Source organism: Ananas comosus, linkage group 21, assembly GCF_001540865.1.
Source record: "Ananas comosus cultivar F153 linkage group 21, ASM154086v1, whole genome shotgun sequence".
NCBI lineage: Eukaryota > Viridiplantae > Streptophyta > Magnoliopsida > Poales > Bromeliaceae > Ananas > Ananas comosus.
The window spans coordinates 1587974-1608579 of NC_033641.1; the positions used below are offsets into that span (position 1 = coordinate 1587974).

A 20606-nucleotide genomic window follows, 5' to 3' on the forward strand; every position below is an offset into this window, starting at 1 on the left:
CACTTATGTGGTTTCGTACTTTCTCATTTTAGTATTCTGTCGTTTAAAGTGTCCTACGGTTCCATTTTTATCTTTTCTTTAGCTTGTTCGTTAATATTTCGTTAAATTACATACAAAAAAAACTTCAGATACTCCATTTACGTACGCTTATCGAATATTTATTTTAGTACTCTTTAGTTTTTAACTTTGCCACTGATTTAACGAAAAAATTAATAAAATTGATAATAAAAAGATAAAAATAAAACCACATGACAGTAAATCGATACACTTGAAACCGCAAGATACGAAAGTGATAAAATAAAGTGATAAAGTGTGAAACCATAATAATGATATTTGAAGTTTTTTCAATATGTAAAACTGAAGTATAATAGTAAATCGAGGGCTCTTCAATGGGACGTCGTTAAGTAAGAAGCTCCGGTATACTTCTATATATAAATAAACCTCCCACATATATTGTCCTCCCCCTATATTTGGGTCTCTCTCTCTAATTCTCACTTCACCACAACACCCACCACGCCCTCTTCCTCCTCCTCCTCCGCTTTTGTCATGATGGAGAACAACGATCCCTTCTTCTCCGCCATTAACACCGCCGCCGCCGCCGCCGCCGCATCGGCCGCAAACTACTTCCCATGGCGCCGCCCACAATTGTTGGGATCCGCCGATCTCGACGCGCCGCGCAATCGGAGTGCGAGGAGGAAGAGGAAGAGGAAGAGCTCTCATGGAGTGAGGAGGAGGAGGAGGAGCTCCGTAAAGGAGGAGGAGGAGGAGAACAACGATAACGACGATGATGACGATGAGGAGGAGGAGGACGAGGAGGACGAGAACCCTTTATTGTCTCCTAACAAGGTTTGCTTTGGTCCATTCAAATTGTTTGGGGATTTTTTCTTTTCTTTTTTTTACTTTTTTTTTTACTTTTTTTGGTAAAAATTGTATGCAGAGGCCCCTCAATTATAGGCAATTTTGACCTATGCCCTTTAACTTTTTAATTTTTTCTGTTTTTTTTCCACTGGGAGGGGGATTGAGAACCCTCGAGTTTCCTAAATTATAGGTTTGATCCATTCAAATAGTTTGGGGATTTTTTTTTATTTTTTCTTTTTTTTTTTTACTGTTTCTTGGTAAAAATTGCATGGAGAGCCCCCTCAAGTATAACTCTGTTGAACATTGCCCCTTAACTTTTTTTATTTTTTTATTTTTAACTGGGAGGGGGGGTTGAGAACCCTCGACTTTCCTAAATTATAAGTTTGATCCATTCAAATAGTTTGAGGATTTTTTTCTTTTTCTTTTTTTTTTTTACTTTTATTTTTTTACTTGTTTTTTGGTAAATATTGTATGGAGAGCCCCCTCAAGTATATGCGCTTTTGAACTAGGCCCCTTCACGTTCTTTTCGTTTTTTTAAAAATTAAGAACCCTCGACTTCTAAATTATAGGTTCGATTTATTCAATAGTTTGGGGATTTCTTTTTTGTTTTACATTTTCTTGGTAAAAATGTATGGAGAGCCCCCTCAACTATAGGACGTTTTGAACTTGATCCCTAACTATAGGATGCTTTAATCAGAAAAAAAAAAAATTAAAGGTTTTATTAAATTTCTATAAAATTTATTGGCGATTTTTTTCAAATTTGACGAGTTTAGTCACTTTTAGCAAACAAAATTAGGTTAATTATAATACCTAATAAACAATGGGATCATTAGATTTGATGAAACTTTTAACTCGACGAAGTATAAACTCTCAAATTTAAAAAAAAAAAAATGGAAGTTCATGGATTTCAATACACACGCACAAAAAAAAAAAAATAATTGAAGGGACTACTTTAGAATTTCCTGTAATTGAGGGGTATCCATACATTTTTTCATATATAATATATATATACATATTTTGGGACTATGGGATATTTTGAAAGAGCCCCTATCCGTTGAAATTTCTCTTTTTGGAATTGTGTTATTCTAGTTAAATAAATTAAATTTTTTATCAAATTTATTAAATGGTTTGATTATACTTAATGACTTTAATTATTTCTTAAGCGAGTAATGTTGGACCGATTAAGAATTAGTGACTAATTAGAATAATTAAATTTAATAATAATTTTGATTTAGAACCAATAAAATTTGAGATAGTTAGGGGTCCATTTCAAAACGGCGTATAGCTGAGGGGTCTTCATACATTTTTACCATTTTTCTCGGTAAAAATTTTAGAGGGACTCAGGCGCAATTATTTCCTATTTTTATCGATACTATTTTAACTTTAAAATTTTTATTAAGTACTTTTTTCAATTAAATTAGAGATTTTTGTTAATGCATAATCCTTTCGAGATTTCGTACAAACCAAAAAACCTTTTTTTTTTTAAGTTTTTCTTTCTTAAAAAAAAAAAAAAAACTTCAAATACTATTATGTAGTTTCGCATTTTCTCACTTTAGTATCTTATAATTTAAAGTATATCACTTACATATCCCGTGGTTTTATTTTTTTCTTTTTAGTATTTGTTTTTATTAAATCAGTGACAAATTTAAAACTAAAAAGGTACTAAAATAAATATTCGATATACTATAGGTGGGATATCTGAAGTTTTTTTGTATATGATTTAACGAAGAGTTAACGAAGGGGCTGACGAAAAGAGAAAAATAAAACCACATGGTACTAAATTAATACACTTTAAATCACATGGTACTAAACTTAGAAAGTGCGAAACCAGAGGGATGGGATGGTATTTAAAGTTCACCCAAAAAAAATAAATCAAGGGGCCGAGTTCAAACTTCCCAATAGTTGAGGGGCTTCTTGTAAATTTTCACCTTTTTTTATTAACAAAAAAAATTTTCATCAAATTTGTTCTATTTATTTATGAACTCCCCCTAAAATAGTTTGTGAAATTGTGAATTCCAGTTGACAGATCAAGATTCAAATCCCAAAAGATGCAGAGCTGATCAATCCGAAAGAACTGCGACAATCAATCCGAAAACCGCCGAAATCGGCGCCAACAGAGATTCAAATGAGAAAGAGAACAGCAGCTCAAAGCAGGATTACATCCATGTCAGAGCCAGAAGAGGCCAGGCCACTGACAGCCACAGCCTCGCGGAACGAGTACGACAAATCTTCAGATCAGATCACAATTTCTCTCGAACAATCTCGAATCGGAATTTTTAAGTTCTTCAGTAATTTCTCATTTTCGCTGTCGAAACACCTGCAGGTCAGAAGAGAGAAGATCAGCGAGCGAATGAAGCTGCTCCAGAACCTCGTCCCCGGATGCAACAAGGTATGGATGAGAGTATAAGTGTGTAGTTGTTATCCATCTCAAGATGCCGAGAACTTTGTGGTGCAGGTCATGGGCAAAGCGCTGATGCTCGACGAGATCATAAACTACGTGCAGTCGCTGCAGCGCCAGGTCGAGGTACGCGCGCAGTTATCTTTCAGCTGAAAGAACCATCATGGTTGAAGTTTCTCGTCCTGAATCAAAGTTTTCTACAGCTCTTGTCGATGAAGTTGGCCGCCGTGAATCCGCTCGACTTCTGCGTAAACAGCCTCCTCCGCCCGAAAGACGTATGTTTCGATCTCGTGCGACCGTTCGCGTTCTCGCTCGGTGTTGAACTTTGTGTGAATTTTTTTTCCAGATGAATAATCGAGCGCAGCAGCAGCAAGCGCCTGATTTACCGGCGGCGCAGATTTATCATCGGTCGGAGAATTCAAGCGCGGGTTCTTCGTATTCTCAGCGGATTAATGGGACTCCTCTCGAGAGTTTCGAAAACAAATTCGTGTTCGATGAATTAGACCCCTCCTTTTGCAGCAGCATCAGCATGGAATTTCCTACCCTTAATGGCTTTGCCGATGCTACTCAGGTTTAAAAAAAAAAAAAGAAAAATTTGTGTTCTTGATCTTTTTGGTAGTAGTAATGGTTTCAAAGAGTAGAGATTGAGAAGAGGCATTTGTGTTTTTCTTTAGCTTGGGAATTTCTGGGAGGATGATCTTCAGAGTGTTGTTCAGATGGGCTTCTTCGGGCAGAGTCGAGACGCGCAAGCGAATCTCCTCGCAGAGCTTCTGCGGTACAAATTCGTTTTGAAATCGGATCGAATTTGAGTTAATAGATTGCGAATACGAAATTTCGAAGTGTTTTAAGAGTTATCTGAAACTTTTGTGTGCTTTACTGCAGGCCCTGCGACGACCGACAGCAGGAAGATTGAGCTCTGATCATTCTGAATTCTCGGTTCCAGTCGACGGTGTATATATATATCGAGTCGTTTGTTCGAAAGCAGCGCATAACGCATCCCGACTAACAGCGTGTGCAGCGATTGTTACATCGACATGGAACGAAAATGCAGCATGATTCTCGCAACATCGAGAGGATTTTTTTTTTTTTTTTATGCTATCTTTGGTGTTCTGATGTATTATTATTGTGACATTATTCATCATTAATTCACGAATATATATATATATATATATATATATATATATATATATATATATTAGGGCATTATTCGAATCTTTAAGCAGCACGAACAGTAGATTAGACCATTTCGCAACATAAGTGGTGCTTATTCGATGGAAAATGGAATAATTCTGTATGAAGAACTCCTGAAATGCTATCCCTTTATCTTTTCTTAAAAATTTACTCGAACTCAGTACCTCATGCTCTGATACTATGTTAAATTACGTGAAACAACCGTTAATCTCCGACAGCTTAAAATATCAGAGAACGATGTTTTTGATAATTACAAAGAACAATACACTAGCAACATGTGGAACAAACCCCCAAACATACTTATAAATTCTCATGTTATGATGCTATATTAAATTATGTGAAACAGCCGTTAATCTCCAACATCTTGAACTATTAGAGAATGATGTTATTGATAATTATTTTCAACATCTCCAATATAACACTGAGAATAATAAGTTAGCACAATATGTGGAATAAACCATCAAGCAAACTTATTAATCCTCAATGCGCTGATACTATATTAAACCATGTGAAACCACCGTTAATTTCGAACATTTTGAGCTATCATAGAACGGTGTTTAATTTTGATAATTATTTTCAACATCTTCAAAGTAACACTGAGAATAATAAGCTAGCAACATGTGGAATAAACCGCCAAACTAACTTATTTTCTAAATTCTCCTATAACAAGAACAAGAATATATATAAGAGCTGTTACATAAGAGGAGAATAGTATCAAATGTGGATAAAGTTGGGACCTTTAATTCCTCAGTTTCTCTAATTCTCCAAGAACCAGAACAAGAACAAGAATATATATAAGAGCTGTTACATAAGAGGAGAATAGTATCAAATGTGGATAAAGTTGGGAACTTTAATTTCTCAATTTCCTACCCCCCCTAAAGTTGTATTAGAGTTCATAGAAAGGGAGTAGAGGGGGGACAAAGAAGAAAAGAAATTGCATTCCAGAGTGGATAGATTCTCCTTTGGGACTAATTAAGAATATCTTATTTAAAGATTACTGTAAAAACACCTACTCTTATTATCTTATAAACTCTTCTTTGTCCATTACTTTCTTAATAAACTGCAGGGAAAATTAATGTAACAAAGACCCTCTAAACTTTAGCACTTTTACTAATAGGCGTCTGAACTTTTAATTTTGGTAATTACAGCATCAAAACTTTATTAAATAATTCAAATTAAACCCTTAAATAGACCTCTTTTCTCAACTGAAATTACAAATTTTACAACTATTTCGGTCGCTTGTATTGCAAATAATCTTGTAAATTTTAAAGCAACAAAAATCTGCTTCTCCTATTACGACACATATTAAAAAAGAATAAAGATTAAAGATATATTCACTGTGTTGTTCAATCGTGATGCTTAATTATCATAACTAGAAGAGAAAAAAAATAGATTTTGTTTTTAAACTTTTAAGTTATACAAAATATCACGGCCCGGATTACCACGTTTCCTCGGACACGTCAACAGACCTGCCGTATATACAGAAATTTTCCGTGTATACGAAACGATAGCTGTGCCTGCAACGGAATATAGTTACAACTAGAGTACAGAGCTGCTAAAACTGAAACATGTGTCCGACCACTAACCCTAGAGACATTACACAAAATAATATGTGAAAATATGCGAAAATAGTCTATTAAATTAATCGATAAAGTTTAACAGGTCTAGAGCTAAAGTTAATGAGTTCTTTGTGTAAACTATGTGATAGCTTTACTGGTTAAAATGCACCAAATCCAATGGTACCAATCAATGTTAAGTAGTTAAAAAATAAAAACAAAAAAAAAAAAAAAAAATCCCACTCTCATAAGAAATTGGGATTACAGAGTGGATAGATTCCTTCAACCATTGAATTGCTCTAAAAGAAAACATAAAAAAATCCAACTCTATAATGTTATTGACTCTTCTTTGTCCATTACTTTCTTAATAAAGTACATTGTGGAGCTTTACTAGTTAAGAGTGTACCAAATTCAACATGCTTTTTGATTGTTTTAAAAGTGTATCCATCCATGAAAAGGTGAAGGCAAATGGATGGTTGCATGTCATTGTCTATTGCTTGCTCTAGCTTGTTTAGTACATATGACTCATTGCATGCTCTTTACTATTACTATTGATTGAGACACCACTTGAACTAATCATTGTTGGGTTGGTGTCTTTTTACTACTAACTCTTTTCCTTTTCCTTTTTTTGACTTTGTTGAGGATTTAAGACCACTTTAGTGTTAAATGTTGGCTATATTTTATTGGCTAAAATAAGTTTAACTTTCTGTCCCATGAGAATAGATTCAGAAGACTAATGAGTTGAGTTGGGTTGAGCCCAATAAGTTGAACGAGATTGCGGTCCATAATGAACCTAACGGCAAGAGACCCAATAATAGACGTAACGTCCAAGTGGGTTGAGGCAAATTGAAGTCCGTGAAGCGCTGTGGCTATGCTCTTAATGCGATGGGTGCGCACTTTCTATCCGCACGTATTTTTGGGACAGTTGGTTAGCGCTTATGATCCACACAAAATCACAAATTTAACCTTCTGTGGGTACTTGTATGATAGTATGATAGTTACTCTTGAATTTGAGGGTCAGTTGGCCCAGCAATAAATTTCAATTTAAAAAAGCATCAAATTATAGTTAGTAAAACAGTAAATAGACGATGGCGGATCATAAAAATGTTGCCCTAAATAGAACAATTTCATAATAATAGGCTACAACACACCGAATAAGCCAGACCAAACCAATCCACATGATTTTTTAAGATTTTGCCCGTTATAGTTTTTCGAATAAATCTATTTGCAATGTTGAGGCCATGCGTTTTACATACGATATCCCCGAGATGTTTTCTTCTTCTTTCTTTTTTTTTTTGGCTTTTCAAAATAGCTCTACTTGAAAAACACTTTTACTAGTTCCGACCAAAGCCAAATAGATAAAACATTACTTTCCAATAGAGAAGCATCATTTACTTTGGCATAGTTGGAAGAGCACAAGCTGTAAAGTACCATAAGATTCACTCAGAACCATTCTTAGTGGACATCTTCTTCATAGCTTTCTAATTGTTAAGCACAAAAACAACTAGAAACTCAGTTTTTACTCCTCTTTTTTGCCAGTCTTATTTTAGGTTGACAGAGTAACAAAACATCATGTGTTTTGTTCCTGCCACTAACTTTTGTACCTGTGATAAATTTTTTTCTTACTATTCTCACAAATTGAGCTAAGGATGTGTTATTGTTGTTCAACTAAGTTTTTGGTCTACATACATAACTTTTTGCATAGAATCATTATATATATATATATATATATAGAGAGAGAGAGAGAGAGAGAGAGAGAGAGAGAGAGAGAGAGAGAATTATGCTACTATCGATAGTACCAAGCGCTTGATACTATCAAGTCTTAGATCGTTGGATGAAAGAATGTATAGTTAGGATAACAGTGGTATCCTAGGGTTGAGTGGGTGGTTGGTTGAACAGCATAATCTAACGGGTGGAAATAATTAAAGGGTAGATCTAACGGCAAAAAACTCGATAATATTAAGAGCTTGGTACTATCAATAGTATAGTAGCCGGACTATATATATATATATATATATATCCTAATTTATTCTAAAGTTGGACTATATTTTAGACTCCACTTTTAGGAGCAAATATATATTATGTTAAAAGGCTCGAATCAATTCAAAATCATAAACTGATAGGCTGAAAAATACCTTAACCACTTATGTATGAGCCACAATTCTAATTTTTAACCTGTACAGAACTAGTATTCTTAAGAATCAGCATTACAAACAAAACCTTTTGTCTGAAACTAGCATATGCCAGATCTAACACATTATGATTCAAACTTTGAAATTATTTACAATAAGTTTTCGTTTAAGTGAACAAAAGATGCAAATTAGAACTCAATCTCCAATGCAATGCAGTAAATATTAAATCAAAAAAACTTAGATATATAAGCTCCCTTTTTTGTTTTATCTTGTTTTTTTTTGGAATTTTCAAATAGAAATTGGACAAAAACTACCCGGTTTAGTAAATTTTAAAATTCGAACCAGAAAAAGTTTTTCTAGCATGAAGGTAAAGTGTTTATAGACTATACCTGACTGTTTTTCGCGCCGAACCAGAGTATAATATTATGAACCAATACTAGTAGGCCCAACGAGTTACCAATACTAGTGGGCTACAAGAACCATTCTCCATCTTTTCTAAATTTACACAATACTTGATTTCGGTCGACATATCGAATTTATCGCGAAACGCCAAACTTGTGACTGTGCTTCTAACCCTAATAGATGCTGCAGAGAGTGGTCAACAACAACTGCACTCACTGTGGAATGAAAAGGACCACCACAACACATTTGGTGTGTGTGGTCTCACCCAAAATGATAGATGGACTCAAATGCATCAAACACACCCCTCTTTGTTGGGAGAACATCCAAAAGGAGTGTGAGTTGGTGACATGTCTTATTCATTGCAGAAGGCATGTTGTTTGTTATTCAATGATATCCAAAGCATAGAGCTGGCAACCTGCATCCTTACAAGAAGGTTCCGCATATCTCCGAGTTCTGCGGCACGATCCAAACAACACCTTAGAGGGTATTTGGATTGACGAATCTCTAGATCCAATGTAACTCAAGGACAGTAGTGTTTGGAGTTTTTCTGAAGTGTGATTATCTTTTTGTTGTTTATTTTGATATAATTCGTATAGTCTGAAAATTAAATTCAATCACTTCTTTTATTTGTTTTGCTATAACTTATGCTAGTAAAATTAGTTTTTTAGTTTCATTATTTATTTTAATGTAAGTAAGTGGATTCTGTTACCTCCAAAATATAGTGATAAACTTACCCCTATATAATCCAACTTATTAAATAATTAAATTACTTATTATTGTTTGGAAGTAATCTTAACCCATTGTAAAAAATTTAAAAAAAAAAAAACTCTGATTCATTTTGTAAAGAAAGTATAGTTTAGATTTTAATATTTAACAAAACTTTTAAAGGTTGAGTGGGGTAGAACTTATGTTCGATATTCTAGGGAAAAAAAATCAAGAATAGGTGAAGTGCAGGTCTAACGAAATTTGATTTACATTATTTTTTTGACTTACGACAAAACAAACACAAAAAATGATGAAATTTAAGTTCCGCCACTCCACATACACCCAAAAACCAAACATTCCCTTAGCGTCTATACGTCATCATTCTATCAATGAACTTAACATCTGATGATGAAACGAACCAATTTGACTTGTAAATAAAAGCTCAGGGGGTATTAGGTTCAATTTCAAAGAACACAAGGGAAGGTGAAACTTTTGCTAAAAGTTCAGGGGGCCATTTACAAACACTTCTACACATCAGGAAAAGCGAAAAATGGCATCAATTAAAGAGCCATATATTCACTATTATACAAGACTAGAAGTTATCGGTACTCCTTATTGTACAAAGGAGCTCAAGATTCTTAAGAACAAAATGACTGCTCACAAATCAGTGAGAGTCTGAAGCTGCAGACATAGCTCACAAATACAACAGGAACATTTTACCCTCCTAGGTTGTACAACAAATTCCTAACTACTTTCATCAGATGTTGCATCGATCGTAGCCGGAGAACCACGTAACGGGATCTGTCGCTTTAGAAAACTCATCGTCCATCTCGTGTCTGAAAGGCTCGTCGAATTCTTTGCCCCTCCATCTATGATCATTGGAAGTTAGCCCGCCTGAATATTTTGCTTCTTCCGGAGTGTTTAAATTAGCAGGTTTATGATCTTTCGTTGAACGAAACTTCTCGAGATACTGATTTAGTGAAATGATTTCTTGGTCGTAATTCTTCTTCAAATTGTCTATCTCTTGATAGGCTTTCTCGGTCTCCTGCTCTGCCATTAATGCTCGCTTCTGCGAAATAGTAGAAGGTGAGGTTACAGAATAGATATTCTCCAATGTAAAAACTGTCGATACTTTGGACGTACATTTCAGTTGAACGTAATCACAGCTTGCATGACATTCTGACAACTTAACTTTAAAGTAGAATTTATCTAGTTAGCATTTGATTTAAAATAATGTCACAAGTTCCGAAAGACTACGAGGGAGTTTCCATTAATCCAGTGGTCACCACTGAAAAGCATAAGCGGAAATTGCAATGAAATAATGAAAAATATTATCGAATTGTGACGTATCTGGAAAAAATAGCTTCAAAAACTACACAAGGCTCGGTAAGTGCCAAGAATGGTGTTACTTTCACTGTTGGAGACATTTCATTGCTTCACTGGAACAATGTAGAATATCTCGTACAATTCATAAGGCGGGATATATAGAATGACCTCAAACTGTATAAGATTGTACCTTTCAAATGGACAAGGCTGTTAATCTGTCACTGTACACATATGATAAAGATAATATGATCTTTATTCTCATCCTTCTAGTTTTCTTCAAAGTCAATTGCTACTTTTTATTTGCTTGGAAGATTTAACTTGCTGTACACTTTCAATGCTAGTAAATATTTATCAGTCGCGATGCTTACATTTATGCTTAGATTGCTACTTAATAGATTTCTATGTCATTACCACTCCTTTATAAACTCCGAATATCTTTAAAGTATGGACGATATTTCTTAGAGAACCATCATCCCTGTCCGAGGTAGAAACACCTTAGCCCATCAATGGATTCAAGTAAAAAATGGTAGTATTTATTACAATGCAATAGTATGCTTAAAATCTTATTAAGGTACTCGACCATCTTCTTTGTCTCCTTTACAGTACGTATAAGTGAGCTCAATCTCTTTGCATTATTGTTTCATCCTACTTGTAGAACCACATGAAAAAACCTACTTGACATGAAGCATGCACGTAAGAGAGATTAGGCTACTAGTTTAACTGCATGTACCAAATAGAGGGAAGTTACAGAATTGGTATTTTAAACATGAATATAAGAGAGAATTAGGCTTAATTACACGTAAAGCATATTGTATATGTATCTGCATGAAGTACCTGAGCAAGCGCAGAAGCTTCTTCTGCTTCCTTTAACCGCACGAGCAGTTCACCAGCTGCCTGCATAGCTTCAGCAGTATCCCTGAGCTGAGCCTGAAGGCCTTTATTTTCATCCCTCCAATATTTCCTATCCTTTTCTCTCTCCTCTCGTAAAACGGAGATTTCCGCAGCAAGGGAGTTGATGAACTTAGACTCTGCTCCCTTAACCCCGGCTTTTACAGCCGCTCTCTTCACATCTTCAATTCCGTCACTAATCCTTCTCTGCCTAGCTAGCAAAGTAATATGCTTCTCCTGGAGCTCTGCGTACTGTTCTAAAATCCGCGCATGTCCTTGCATTGCTGTTTGCAAGGCCTCCTTTAGCTCTTCTGTGCATTTCCTCTCCAATTCAAGTTCGAGTTTCCATCTTTCAGCAAGCGAATGATTCATTTCTAGTTGGTGTTTAAGTTCTTCAGTAAGAGCAATCCATTTGGTTTCTGCTTCGGTCCAACAACTTCTCTCTTCTCTCAGCTTCTCATCAGCACTTTCTTGGTTCGACTCTGATTGTATATGGAGAGGAACTGGTGCTGCGTTACTTATATGTGCCAAGTCATACAAAGGACTATGCTTGCGAGTTGAAAAGGAAGATGCCCGCATGTAGTACTGTAATTGGTTCCTCAGATCTTGAATCTCCTCCATCAATACATCCCTCTCCCCCATGTCGAAAAAGTTCCTGTACCTATCTAACTCATCTTGCGCCCCTTTTAGCTCGATATTGACCCGCAATACTTCGGGGTGGTTTTCATATTTCTCTTTAAGAAGCTGTATTTGCCATTTATGGAAAAAAACAAAATAAAGATATTTATTGAAATAATAATGGAAAAGATAGGCAAACCAAATAGGACTTACCTTATGTTCATTTGTAAGAGAAATGAACTCTTCATCCATGAAGTCTTCGGTTGGTAAAATGCCATCCATGAGGCTCTCAAGACGTGAAATCTTGTCCTCGCGTGTCTGTGCAATTATTGCATTGCACTCGCGTTCATGCTTATATTGCTGGACCTGCAAATTCACAACCACGACAAGAAACCAATATCGTGGAAAGCAGGAATAGTTTGTGAGAGGCCAAGCTACCACAATGCCTATAGAATAAGCAAGTTGTGACGGTGGTATACAAGATAACACAAAATGTTGTGAGTATGAAGAAAAATTGAGAGTAAGCGATAAATAAAAGGAAACACTTGCAAGAGCAAACATGGATAAGAAAACTTAAAAGAGCTTCTGACAAGCAATTTACAAATGTTGTAGGCAATTATGACTTTATTGTAGAAGTCAAATTTTGCCAATAACTCATTGTCACACACACACACACATAATAGTCAAGATCAAAAGAAACCAGCAAAGCATATTGTATTGTCAACTGTGATATTCAAGTGTTTGAGTAACTAATCATAGCCTTGCCATTCTAAGCCTACTTATATCTGCTCAACATGCATAACGGTATGAGGCTTGCTCACGTGCCCATTACGCTGCCCCTATGCCATATGCAGATGTGGTTAGCAACTGCATCAGGATACACCAGCGCATATGTGAGTTTGTGCATCATTTTTCTAAAAAACTGGTGAAATGTAACAACCTTTAATGTCTGAAATGTGGAAAAGAAAACCTACCAAACGGTTTAGCTGCGCGATTTCAGCAGCTTGTTTTGCACAGTGGTCCTCCAATGCCATTTCTCTCCTAATTGCACCTGCCAAAACTTTCTCGACAGCCTACAGAATCATGAGAATGTTTGCTTTTTTAGTGCTTTAATCTGTTAAACAAGCTTATACAACAAATAAAGCTAAATAAAAAGAAGAATAGAAAAGAATTAAAACATCAAGGATTGGTTACTGAGACCTACTTTGGGTACTTGTTTCTTTACCCTCTCCGAAGGCACAGATCCATCAACAGGTGCTAATTGCAAGTCAATATTAAGACCACTGCCATTGCTTTTACCCGGACAAGCTTCTTTCTTAGAACTACATTTAAGAACAGATAAATCTTCTGCTACAGATTCTCGAGAAATTGTTTGCACGCCAACATCAGCCTTATTTACTGGTGTAGCTGGCTTGAGATCGACAGGGTTAACAGAAAACCTGAATGACTTCTTCCTCAAAATGGCATTATTTTGGTTATTTTCGATAATTTGAAGACCATGATGTATAGTGGCTTCCAACTGCTCTGTTGGGGCAAGTGAACTCCTACCTCTAAGGATGGAAGAAACATTTGAAGGATCACTTCTTGAAGTTTCTGTAAAATCAGACTTCAAATTTTGCAGAATAGTTTTCTGAGATGCGGACATTGAAGATGAAGTCTTCGGACTTTTCCTGCTGCAATCAGTTGAGTCTTTGTAATCTTCTCGTTGTAGAGATTTTCTCTTTCCAGGAATGTTGTTATCTGGAAGAACAGGATTGTGCTCATTGTTATTCTCTACTTCAGAACTCCTTGCATCTCCAATATCTGCTTTTTTTTCCGTAGAGCAGGCTTTCACCTCCATTGAACTGTTCAAATGAGTAGATACTTCGACTTCAGCAGGAGATAGTTGCATACCAGCTTCTTTTGGGGGCTTCTCAACATCATTCTCATCGATTTCCATTTCTTCATCACTATCATCCTTAATAGTGGATAGTACAGTGGGACGGCAAAGACTCATTCTCAAAAGATTCAAACTCCGTGTCGCATTCCAATTGTTTGAATAATTTCCTGTGTTTCCAGGTGCAGCTACATTAGACTTCATTCTTACAAGCTCGTCCTGTCAACCAAACACATCCACAACATATCTTATTTCGGATTTATATACACTTGCATAAACTATCTTTTAACAAACATATTTATGTAAGTACTGAATTTTCAATATATCACTTCAAAATCTTAAATTCGTGCAAAATTGCCTCTCTTCAAAAACTAAATTTCCTGCATTTACAACTCGTTAAAAATTTTTTTCCAATAGATACAACTCTTTAAAAACTTTTTTCCAATAGAAGCCAACTTTCCACCATAAAGTGGATGATTCCCGATATTGAGGATATTTTTACAAAAACTGAAACTGCACCTCCAAGGGTATGTATGAAAATTCAGATTTTACACAGGCATATATGGAGATAGATATATATGTAAAAGATCATGCTGTACTTAATGTAATGAAACTTGATCAAGAGTAAAATGTGAACTTTAGTCCATACCTTTAGTTGTCGGATCTGTTCACGCAAGACATTGACGTCATCCTGGGTAATTTCATTTACAACTGCTTTGTTTTTTATAGCCTTTGCACGCTGGGCAAATCTGAGAGTACTGAGAGTTTCACTCTTGCATCTACATGTCAATAAAATCTCATTTTCAGAGATATTTAAGGAAGAAAGAGACTGATGGAAAAGCATTTTATTAAAGGCAAATAAGTCAGCAACACTACCTTTGTGATGGCGAAATAGCACATATCATTGCCAGCTTTGCATTACCACCTAGAGATTCCTGCAGTAAGAATGTTAGCCTAGAATCTCGGTAAGGGATGTGCCTTTGTTTTCCGGACTGAGAAACTTCTGCTAAAATATTAATCAAGTTCCTGCGAGGGCCAGATACAAAGATATAGAAAAGAGTCGAAAAGCTCAATTTATATGTACAAGAGCTGCAGTTTACTTCAATGTCTTTGGAAATGTAGTTATTCTTCTTAGCTCCCAATGGATGCTAGTTTTAATATCAACTAATATTAGTAATATTTAGAGGATTCAGTATAGAAATTCATAGAGATAATTTAGACATTTTATGCACATTATAATATTGTCGATAACAATAGAGAACACTTCCTTTTTATATAATTTTGCGTCTCATAAATTTTAGTTCATACAGATAAAAGAGTCTCTCCGAAAGGTTACGTAATTCTGATCTAGATGATATAAAGAGTAATATCCAGAAATAAAGCAGTAACATTTATACCCAAGTTGCGAAAGCGAACGATTTATATTCCCTGCTTCCTTCAAACGCTCCCCAGCAGCATTTGTGAGTTTCTGCCTCTCTGACCCAGCAAGATCAACCAAATTAATTCTGCTAATTCTTGAGCTGTTTACACCATCTTCCACATTCTACAAGATATCAAATTACAAAATTCAAAAAGATGAGCTTTTCTTGAGAATTAGTATGCAAATTTAAGCTATAGAGTGTAGATGGGTCCCAGCCATAGGATTACGATGACTTGGGATTGTAAGTTTAGCGGGCTTACGAGTGATTAGCCCAGTTGTAGTGCCAATGAGATGTATTTATGGCACACCTAGTTGGGTTATGTTGAAGAGTGCTAGTGATCGGAAAATTGAGCAAGGTTGCATTTTGAGGGGAAATTCACGTAATGTATAAAGTGGAGAAATGTATGTAAAATGTGAATGTTCCAAGTGTTGTAATAGCTAGGTTTAAATTCTCGCTCTTGTGATATGCCCTCATGCAATACTGTATTATATTATTTTTTTTGGATAAAATTCAATGTACTTGTTTTGTTTACGCCTTGGGCGGATAGGAAAAATTCTATCCATTCGGCGGTCTGTGTACGTGCCCGAACCGACCAAAGTGGCGGTGCCGGGGCATGACATATAAGAGTGGTGACATATGATAAGAGATGGCAAACATCAATGCAATAAACATGGCAAAAACTAACACTGTAAAGCTAATCAAGCAAGACCTTTGCAAATGTTTTTTCCACATGAATACTAAGTAGGGAAAGCATAATCTTATTCTTGTATAAGAACGAAACAAGATGCAAAGCAAATTACAAAAGGATAGGTGGGTTCGAGCAGTAAGCCTATCCCAATTACAGCACTACCTAAAATTTATTCCATTCCTTAAGGAAGGAACTTACCTTTGTGACAATAACATATTTAAATTTAACCAGATTCCTAACCAGTGATTGGCCATAGGCTCTTCAATAGATCGAACTCATACAGCAGATAGACTGAATAAGTGGGACATAACATAATAGTGACAAAAAACACATTATGTTCTTCCCAACAGTACAACTACAAACAAAAGGTGTTCTATTTCTCCAGTGGAGCACCACTAGCTTTGCCAAAACCATACATAATGCCCTTGTTTATTCAATAAAAGAAAGTCTTTTCTTTGAGCAAACTAAAAGTATTGGTGTTCGCACAGAATCTAAAAAAATGTAGTAGATCACGAGTAAGACTCAGACAATACCTTGGATTGACATTTAATGACACAAGTGAAAACACAATGTGAACGAGAACTCTCCGAATTTACAGTGGTTGCACCCGTCCTTCTATTTGCCAGTCCCTGCAACAGCACAAGAAAGTTTTAAATGGATGGGGCTATGCTTTAGATGCTAAATAATCAAAAATGAGATAAAAGTGAGTCAGTTCTTCGTGTATAAAACTTTTGGGTGGAAGTAAAGAGGTTTTCTAGGCAAATCAATTTAGCTGCAAATGAAATACTGAATTTAATGTTTACAGTTATAGCAACAATCAAAGGATTATAATGCGAATCAGAATATTTTGAAAATTCTTGGGAAAACCAGATAATCAACACTGATCAGCATGTCAAGAAAACATAAACCAATTCTGAGTTCAAATACAAAGTAAGAGACGATCAATTGTGAAACAAAGCTTAAAATCTTGAAAAGAGAATATTGAACAAGAACTCCGTTTGAAATTGCTAGATCAAGTTGCAACCCGAAAGGGATAAGTTGATAAATGTACTAAGAAGTCAAAAGAAAATCTTTCTAACGAAAGGAAAATAATGCAGATAGATAATAAAAGAATGAATTGACCATGCAAGAAAACTAAAACAATCATTCTATATCTACATCACTGGGAGATGTTGTGACAAAAGTCACCAAACAATTCATTTCAATTAACAATGAAATTAGCATCATTAATCATGTGTACTATAAAAGAAAAAGGCATCACAAATAGCTTTAGTGAATTTTGGAAAGTGGTAATAGTCTATGCACCTTTATTAGCAACAGAGTTACATCCTTCATCGTGAAGACATACTCCTCTGTCAACGAGTCAACATAAACACCAGTTCTAGCATCTTCTCTGATCTGGAAAAGGATGAGCAACATCAGCAAACTGAAAGAAAGCCAGCAACTAAAAATGAAATTGTAGAGCAATTTTTATTTTTTGACCTGAAGATTCCTTTGCGCAGGATCCAACAAATCAGTGATTTGTTCATTGTAAATCTGTAAAAAAATAAGTATACCACATTAATGACAAGCTAGTGCAACAAATAATAAAAAATTTAATGCACTCTAAATAGTGTCATTACAACTTGCCTCTAGAAAAGAGCAGCAGCACTGATAAGTCAACTGCCTCTCAGAATGCTTATTTTGCTCCTGTGAATGAATTATAAATGCATCAGACTAAACAAACAGAATGCCTTTAATGTTATAAAAAATATGAAAGCTACGCACTTCCTCTATACGAGTGAATAATCTTTCAAAGACACGAGGAGTTAATCCTTTCTCATTACTGCTTGAGCCATCTTCCAACAAGGCACTTGGAGGTCCCCACATCGTATATGTCTTCCCACTGCCGGTCTTTTGGAGGAATAATATGGAGCCAGTTAATTATAAATAAAATACGGCAGAAGAAATTTACAATAATGAAGTAACTGAAGCTGAGAAGACCTGTCCATATGCAAAAATTGAACTATTGAATCCAGCCAAGCAGTTTTCCACCAAAGGGAGCCCAACAAGGTGGAAGATGTCATCCTGTGCATGCAATACATACATTAAACAATAAAAGCGCCTCCCTTTCAAAATTCAAAAGCCACAACATGACAAAGAAGCAAAAACTAGCAAAGTGAAGTGTCAGAATACTCCCCACACTTTTGGCTTACTATGACATGGTCCCCTGTACTTCCACACTCAAGCAGAATAATTCATGATCTTAATTTGCGAAATGGTATTCCTGGGTTTGTTATCCATTCAAAAGTTCCTGAGAGAATTAGGAGATTTGACTGCAAAATTACTATTATCATGTTCAATGACCTTTTCATTCACCTTCGCTCTTAACTAAGCCTTGTAGTAAAATGTTTTTAAAGTGCTCACAATGAATGCAGTCACATGGAGAGCATGCTTCGAAACAAATCTCATTGCAGAAGGTATGTAAAATCATAGACTAATCTGTTTTACACTAAATTTAACCCTAAATTCTGGAAGTTTAAGAACTATCCCTAAATTTCACCCTAAACTTAGATTTGAGCCTCAAAAGAACATTTTTACCTGTGAGGATGTGATATCGGCGACCGAATCAAAGGTAAACATGTGGTCAAGAATCAAAACAGAATTATCAGAGACCTTCTGCACAATAACGTCTCCTTCTTCCTCCTCATTGTTCGGAGGCCGAATCCTTACAACAACCTGAAGAACACAACAAAAGATCTCAAAAAACAAAGCAAAAATGGATCTTCAAACATACATTGTCCTCTAATCTTGAATCGCTTAACCCTAGAAACAAGACCTCACCTGAACACCGGAATTCAAAGCGGAGGAGGCGGCGGATACGTTCTCCGCTAGGGTTTCGGAGCTAACTAGCTTCCGTTTGACGGGGTTGCCGACGCCGCCGCCGCCGCCGCAGCCGAGCGGGGGCCTCGGCGGGAGCGGGCTCCGGGCCCTGGCGCCGGCGAGGGATTTCCCGGAGGCGGCGGCCGACGGGGACCGGAATGGCGAGGAATCCGGCGGGTTAGAGTTAGGATTAAGGTTGGGGTCGACGTTCTCCTTTGGGATCCGGGGTGGGCGATGCTTGTGAGAGGAGGAGGAGGAGGAAGGGGTTAGGGTTTCGGGGGGAGGAGGAGCTCTCCCGCTCCTAAGGTTGTGGAAAATGCTCTTCATGGAGAGAGAGAGAGAGAGAGAGAGAGAGAGAGACGTTGGAGACGAGGAGAGGGAGAAGAGCGATTTGAAATGGGGGAAGGGTAGAATAGTAATTTCGATTATGTTGGCATTTAACTATTAAAAAATATTTTTGGATTTTGTTTGTTTTTTTTTTTGAACATTTTAATTCTGAGTGTAAAAATTTTAATTTAAAAAATTATTAAAATTTTAATTAGATTTATTCTATTTTACATCAACAATGATAATTAGTAAAAATTTAATACTTTATAAGAGCCCAAGGCCAAAAAAATAATATATGTGAAAGTTTAAACAAAAAAATATTTAAATTAATGGCATGTTTACTTTGAAAGATTTAATGCTTGAAACCAAAACCGAATGATTTAGTTCTAAAAGGAATTTTAAAAAAAAAACTTATTTCCTTTATTAATAATTAATAATTAATAATTATTTAAATTCAAATAAATAAATATATATATATATATATATATATATATATATATATAATTTTAGAATAAATTATTAATTTTAATTTTAAATTTAAATTATTTTTAATTTTAAATTCTAGTATAAGTTTGAAATTTGAATTTTAGCTCTAAATTTAAACTTTGACTTTGAACTTGAATTTGAATTATAAATTTTAATTTTAATTTTAATTTTAATTTTTGAGTTTAAATTTTTAATTTAAATTTTGATTATGAATTTAGATAGTAAAATTAAATTTTAATTATTTGAAATTTAATTGAATATGATGTCAATTTCGACTAATCTTATAAACCAAACAAATTAGGATTTTCATCATTTTATTTTCGGTTCCAATCCATACTCATTCCTGTATCGATTTCAATTCTTCTTTTGAATTAAACGTGATCTAAATGTATACGCATTGAATTATCATATGAAAATAGCGCGAGAGATCATATATATATATATACACATTACGCCCGAAAAAAATATTAATTGTACATCTCCTGGGTCATTAATTTATTAATTATTTTGGTTAAAATACAGAAAACTCTTATATAAATATCTGATTTTTTTATTTTTTTCTTTCCAACTCTCAAAAACCTATAATTTATCACTTAAAATTTAAAAATATTTTTAGAGGAATATGATGTTAATGGAGAGGACGAAATGATCAAATTATCTTTAATTATTCTATAAATAATAATAATAATGATAATAATAAATTTTTAATATATTTTTATTATTTTTAAGAATTTTTTGATATGACTTATAAGAAATAGACGGAATAGTGATAAAATTCTCAAAGAAGGGTTAAATGCATCAACTTAAAATTTTGAAAAGATAAAGGCGTAGTTTGGTATTGATGTCGATCTAACGCTATTAGATAGAATGGA

General features: G+C 35.1%; 2 protein-coding genes across 3 annotated transcripts; one reads left to right on the forward strand and one right to left on the reverse strand.

The window, feature by feature from the left end:
* LOC109726161 (transcription factor bHLH62-like) lies at positions 386 to 4475 on the forward strand. 2 transcript variants are annotated; one of them, XM_020255612.1, is made up of 8 exons: positions 386 to 846; positions 2878 to 3075; positions 3182 to 3247; positions 3314 to 3382; positions 3460 to 3531; positions 3621 to 3827; positions 3931 to 4031; positions 4139 to 4475. In XM_020255612.1, exons 1-8 carry the CDS (start codon positions 547 to 549, stop codon positions 4167 to 4169), a joined length of 1044 nt encoding a protein of 347 aa, XP_020111201.1. In that variant the 5' UTR covers positions 386 to 546; the 3' UTR covers positions 4170 to 4475. The 2 variants fall into 2 exon arrangements, with proteins under 2 accessions (XP_020111201.1, XP_020111200.1); XM_020255611.1 differs by having other exon boundaries at positions 390 to 846; positions 3603 to 3827.
* On the reverse strand, positions 9782 to 19248 carry LOC109726746 (kinesin-like protein KIN-12A). The gene is made up of 16 exons (XM_020256533.1): positions 18883 to 19248; positions 18640 to 18777; positions 18043 to 18126; positions 17827 to 17952; positions 17689 to 17748; positions 17542 to 17595; positions 17365 to 17457; positions 16593 to 16688; positions 15348 to 15493; positions 14827 to 14976; positions 14600 to 14729; positions 13279 to 14169; positions 13049 to 13147; positions 12288 to 12440; positions 11403 to 12200; positions 9782 to 10311 (listed from the first exon to the last, which is right to left on the reverse strand). The coding sequence occupies exons 1-16, from the start codon at positions 19246 to 19248 to the stop codon at positions 10000 to 10002; spliced, it is 3696 nt and encodes a 1231-aa protein (XP_020112122.1). The 3' UTR covers positions 9782 to 9999.

What these genes read in the sequence shown, in the direction of transcription:
- LOC109726161 (XM_020255611.1), top strand. Translation starts at nt 547, where the DNA reads ATGATGGAGAACAACGATCCCTTCTTCTCCGCCATTAACACCGCCGCC. An exon ending in CTTTATTGTCTCCTAACAAG is followed by an intron (nt 847 to 2,877) that starts GTTTGCTTTGGT and finishes TGTGAATTCCAG; the next exon opens with TTGACAGATCAAGATTCAAA. An exon ending in CGCTGCAGCGCCAGGTCGAG is followed by an intron (nt 3,383 to 3,459) that starts GTACGCGCGCAG and finishes AGTTTTCTACAG; the next exon opens with CTCTTGTCGATGAAGTTGGC.
- LOC109726746 (XM_020256533.1), bottom strand. Translation starts at nt 19,248, where the DNA reads ATGAAGAGCATTTTCCACAACCTTAGGAGCGGGAGAGCTCCTCCTCCC. An exon ending in GCTGCTGCTCTTTTCTAGAG is followed by an intron (nt 17,596 to 17,688) that starts GCAAGTTGTAAT and finishes ATTTTTTTACAG; the next exon opens with ATTTACAATGAACAAATCAC. An exon ending in TAACTCTGTTGCTAATAAAG is followed by an intron (nt 16,689 to 17,364) that starts GTGCATAGACTA and finishes GTGCTGTTGCAG; the next exon opens with GGACTGGCAAATAGAAGGAC.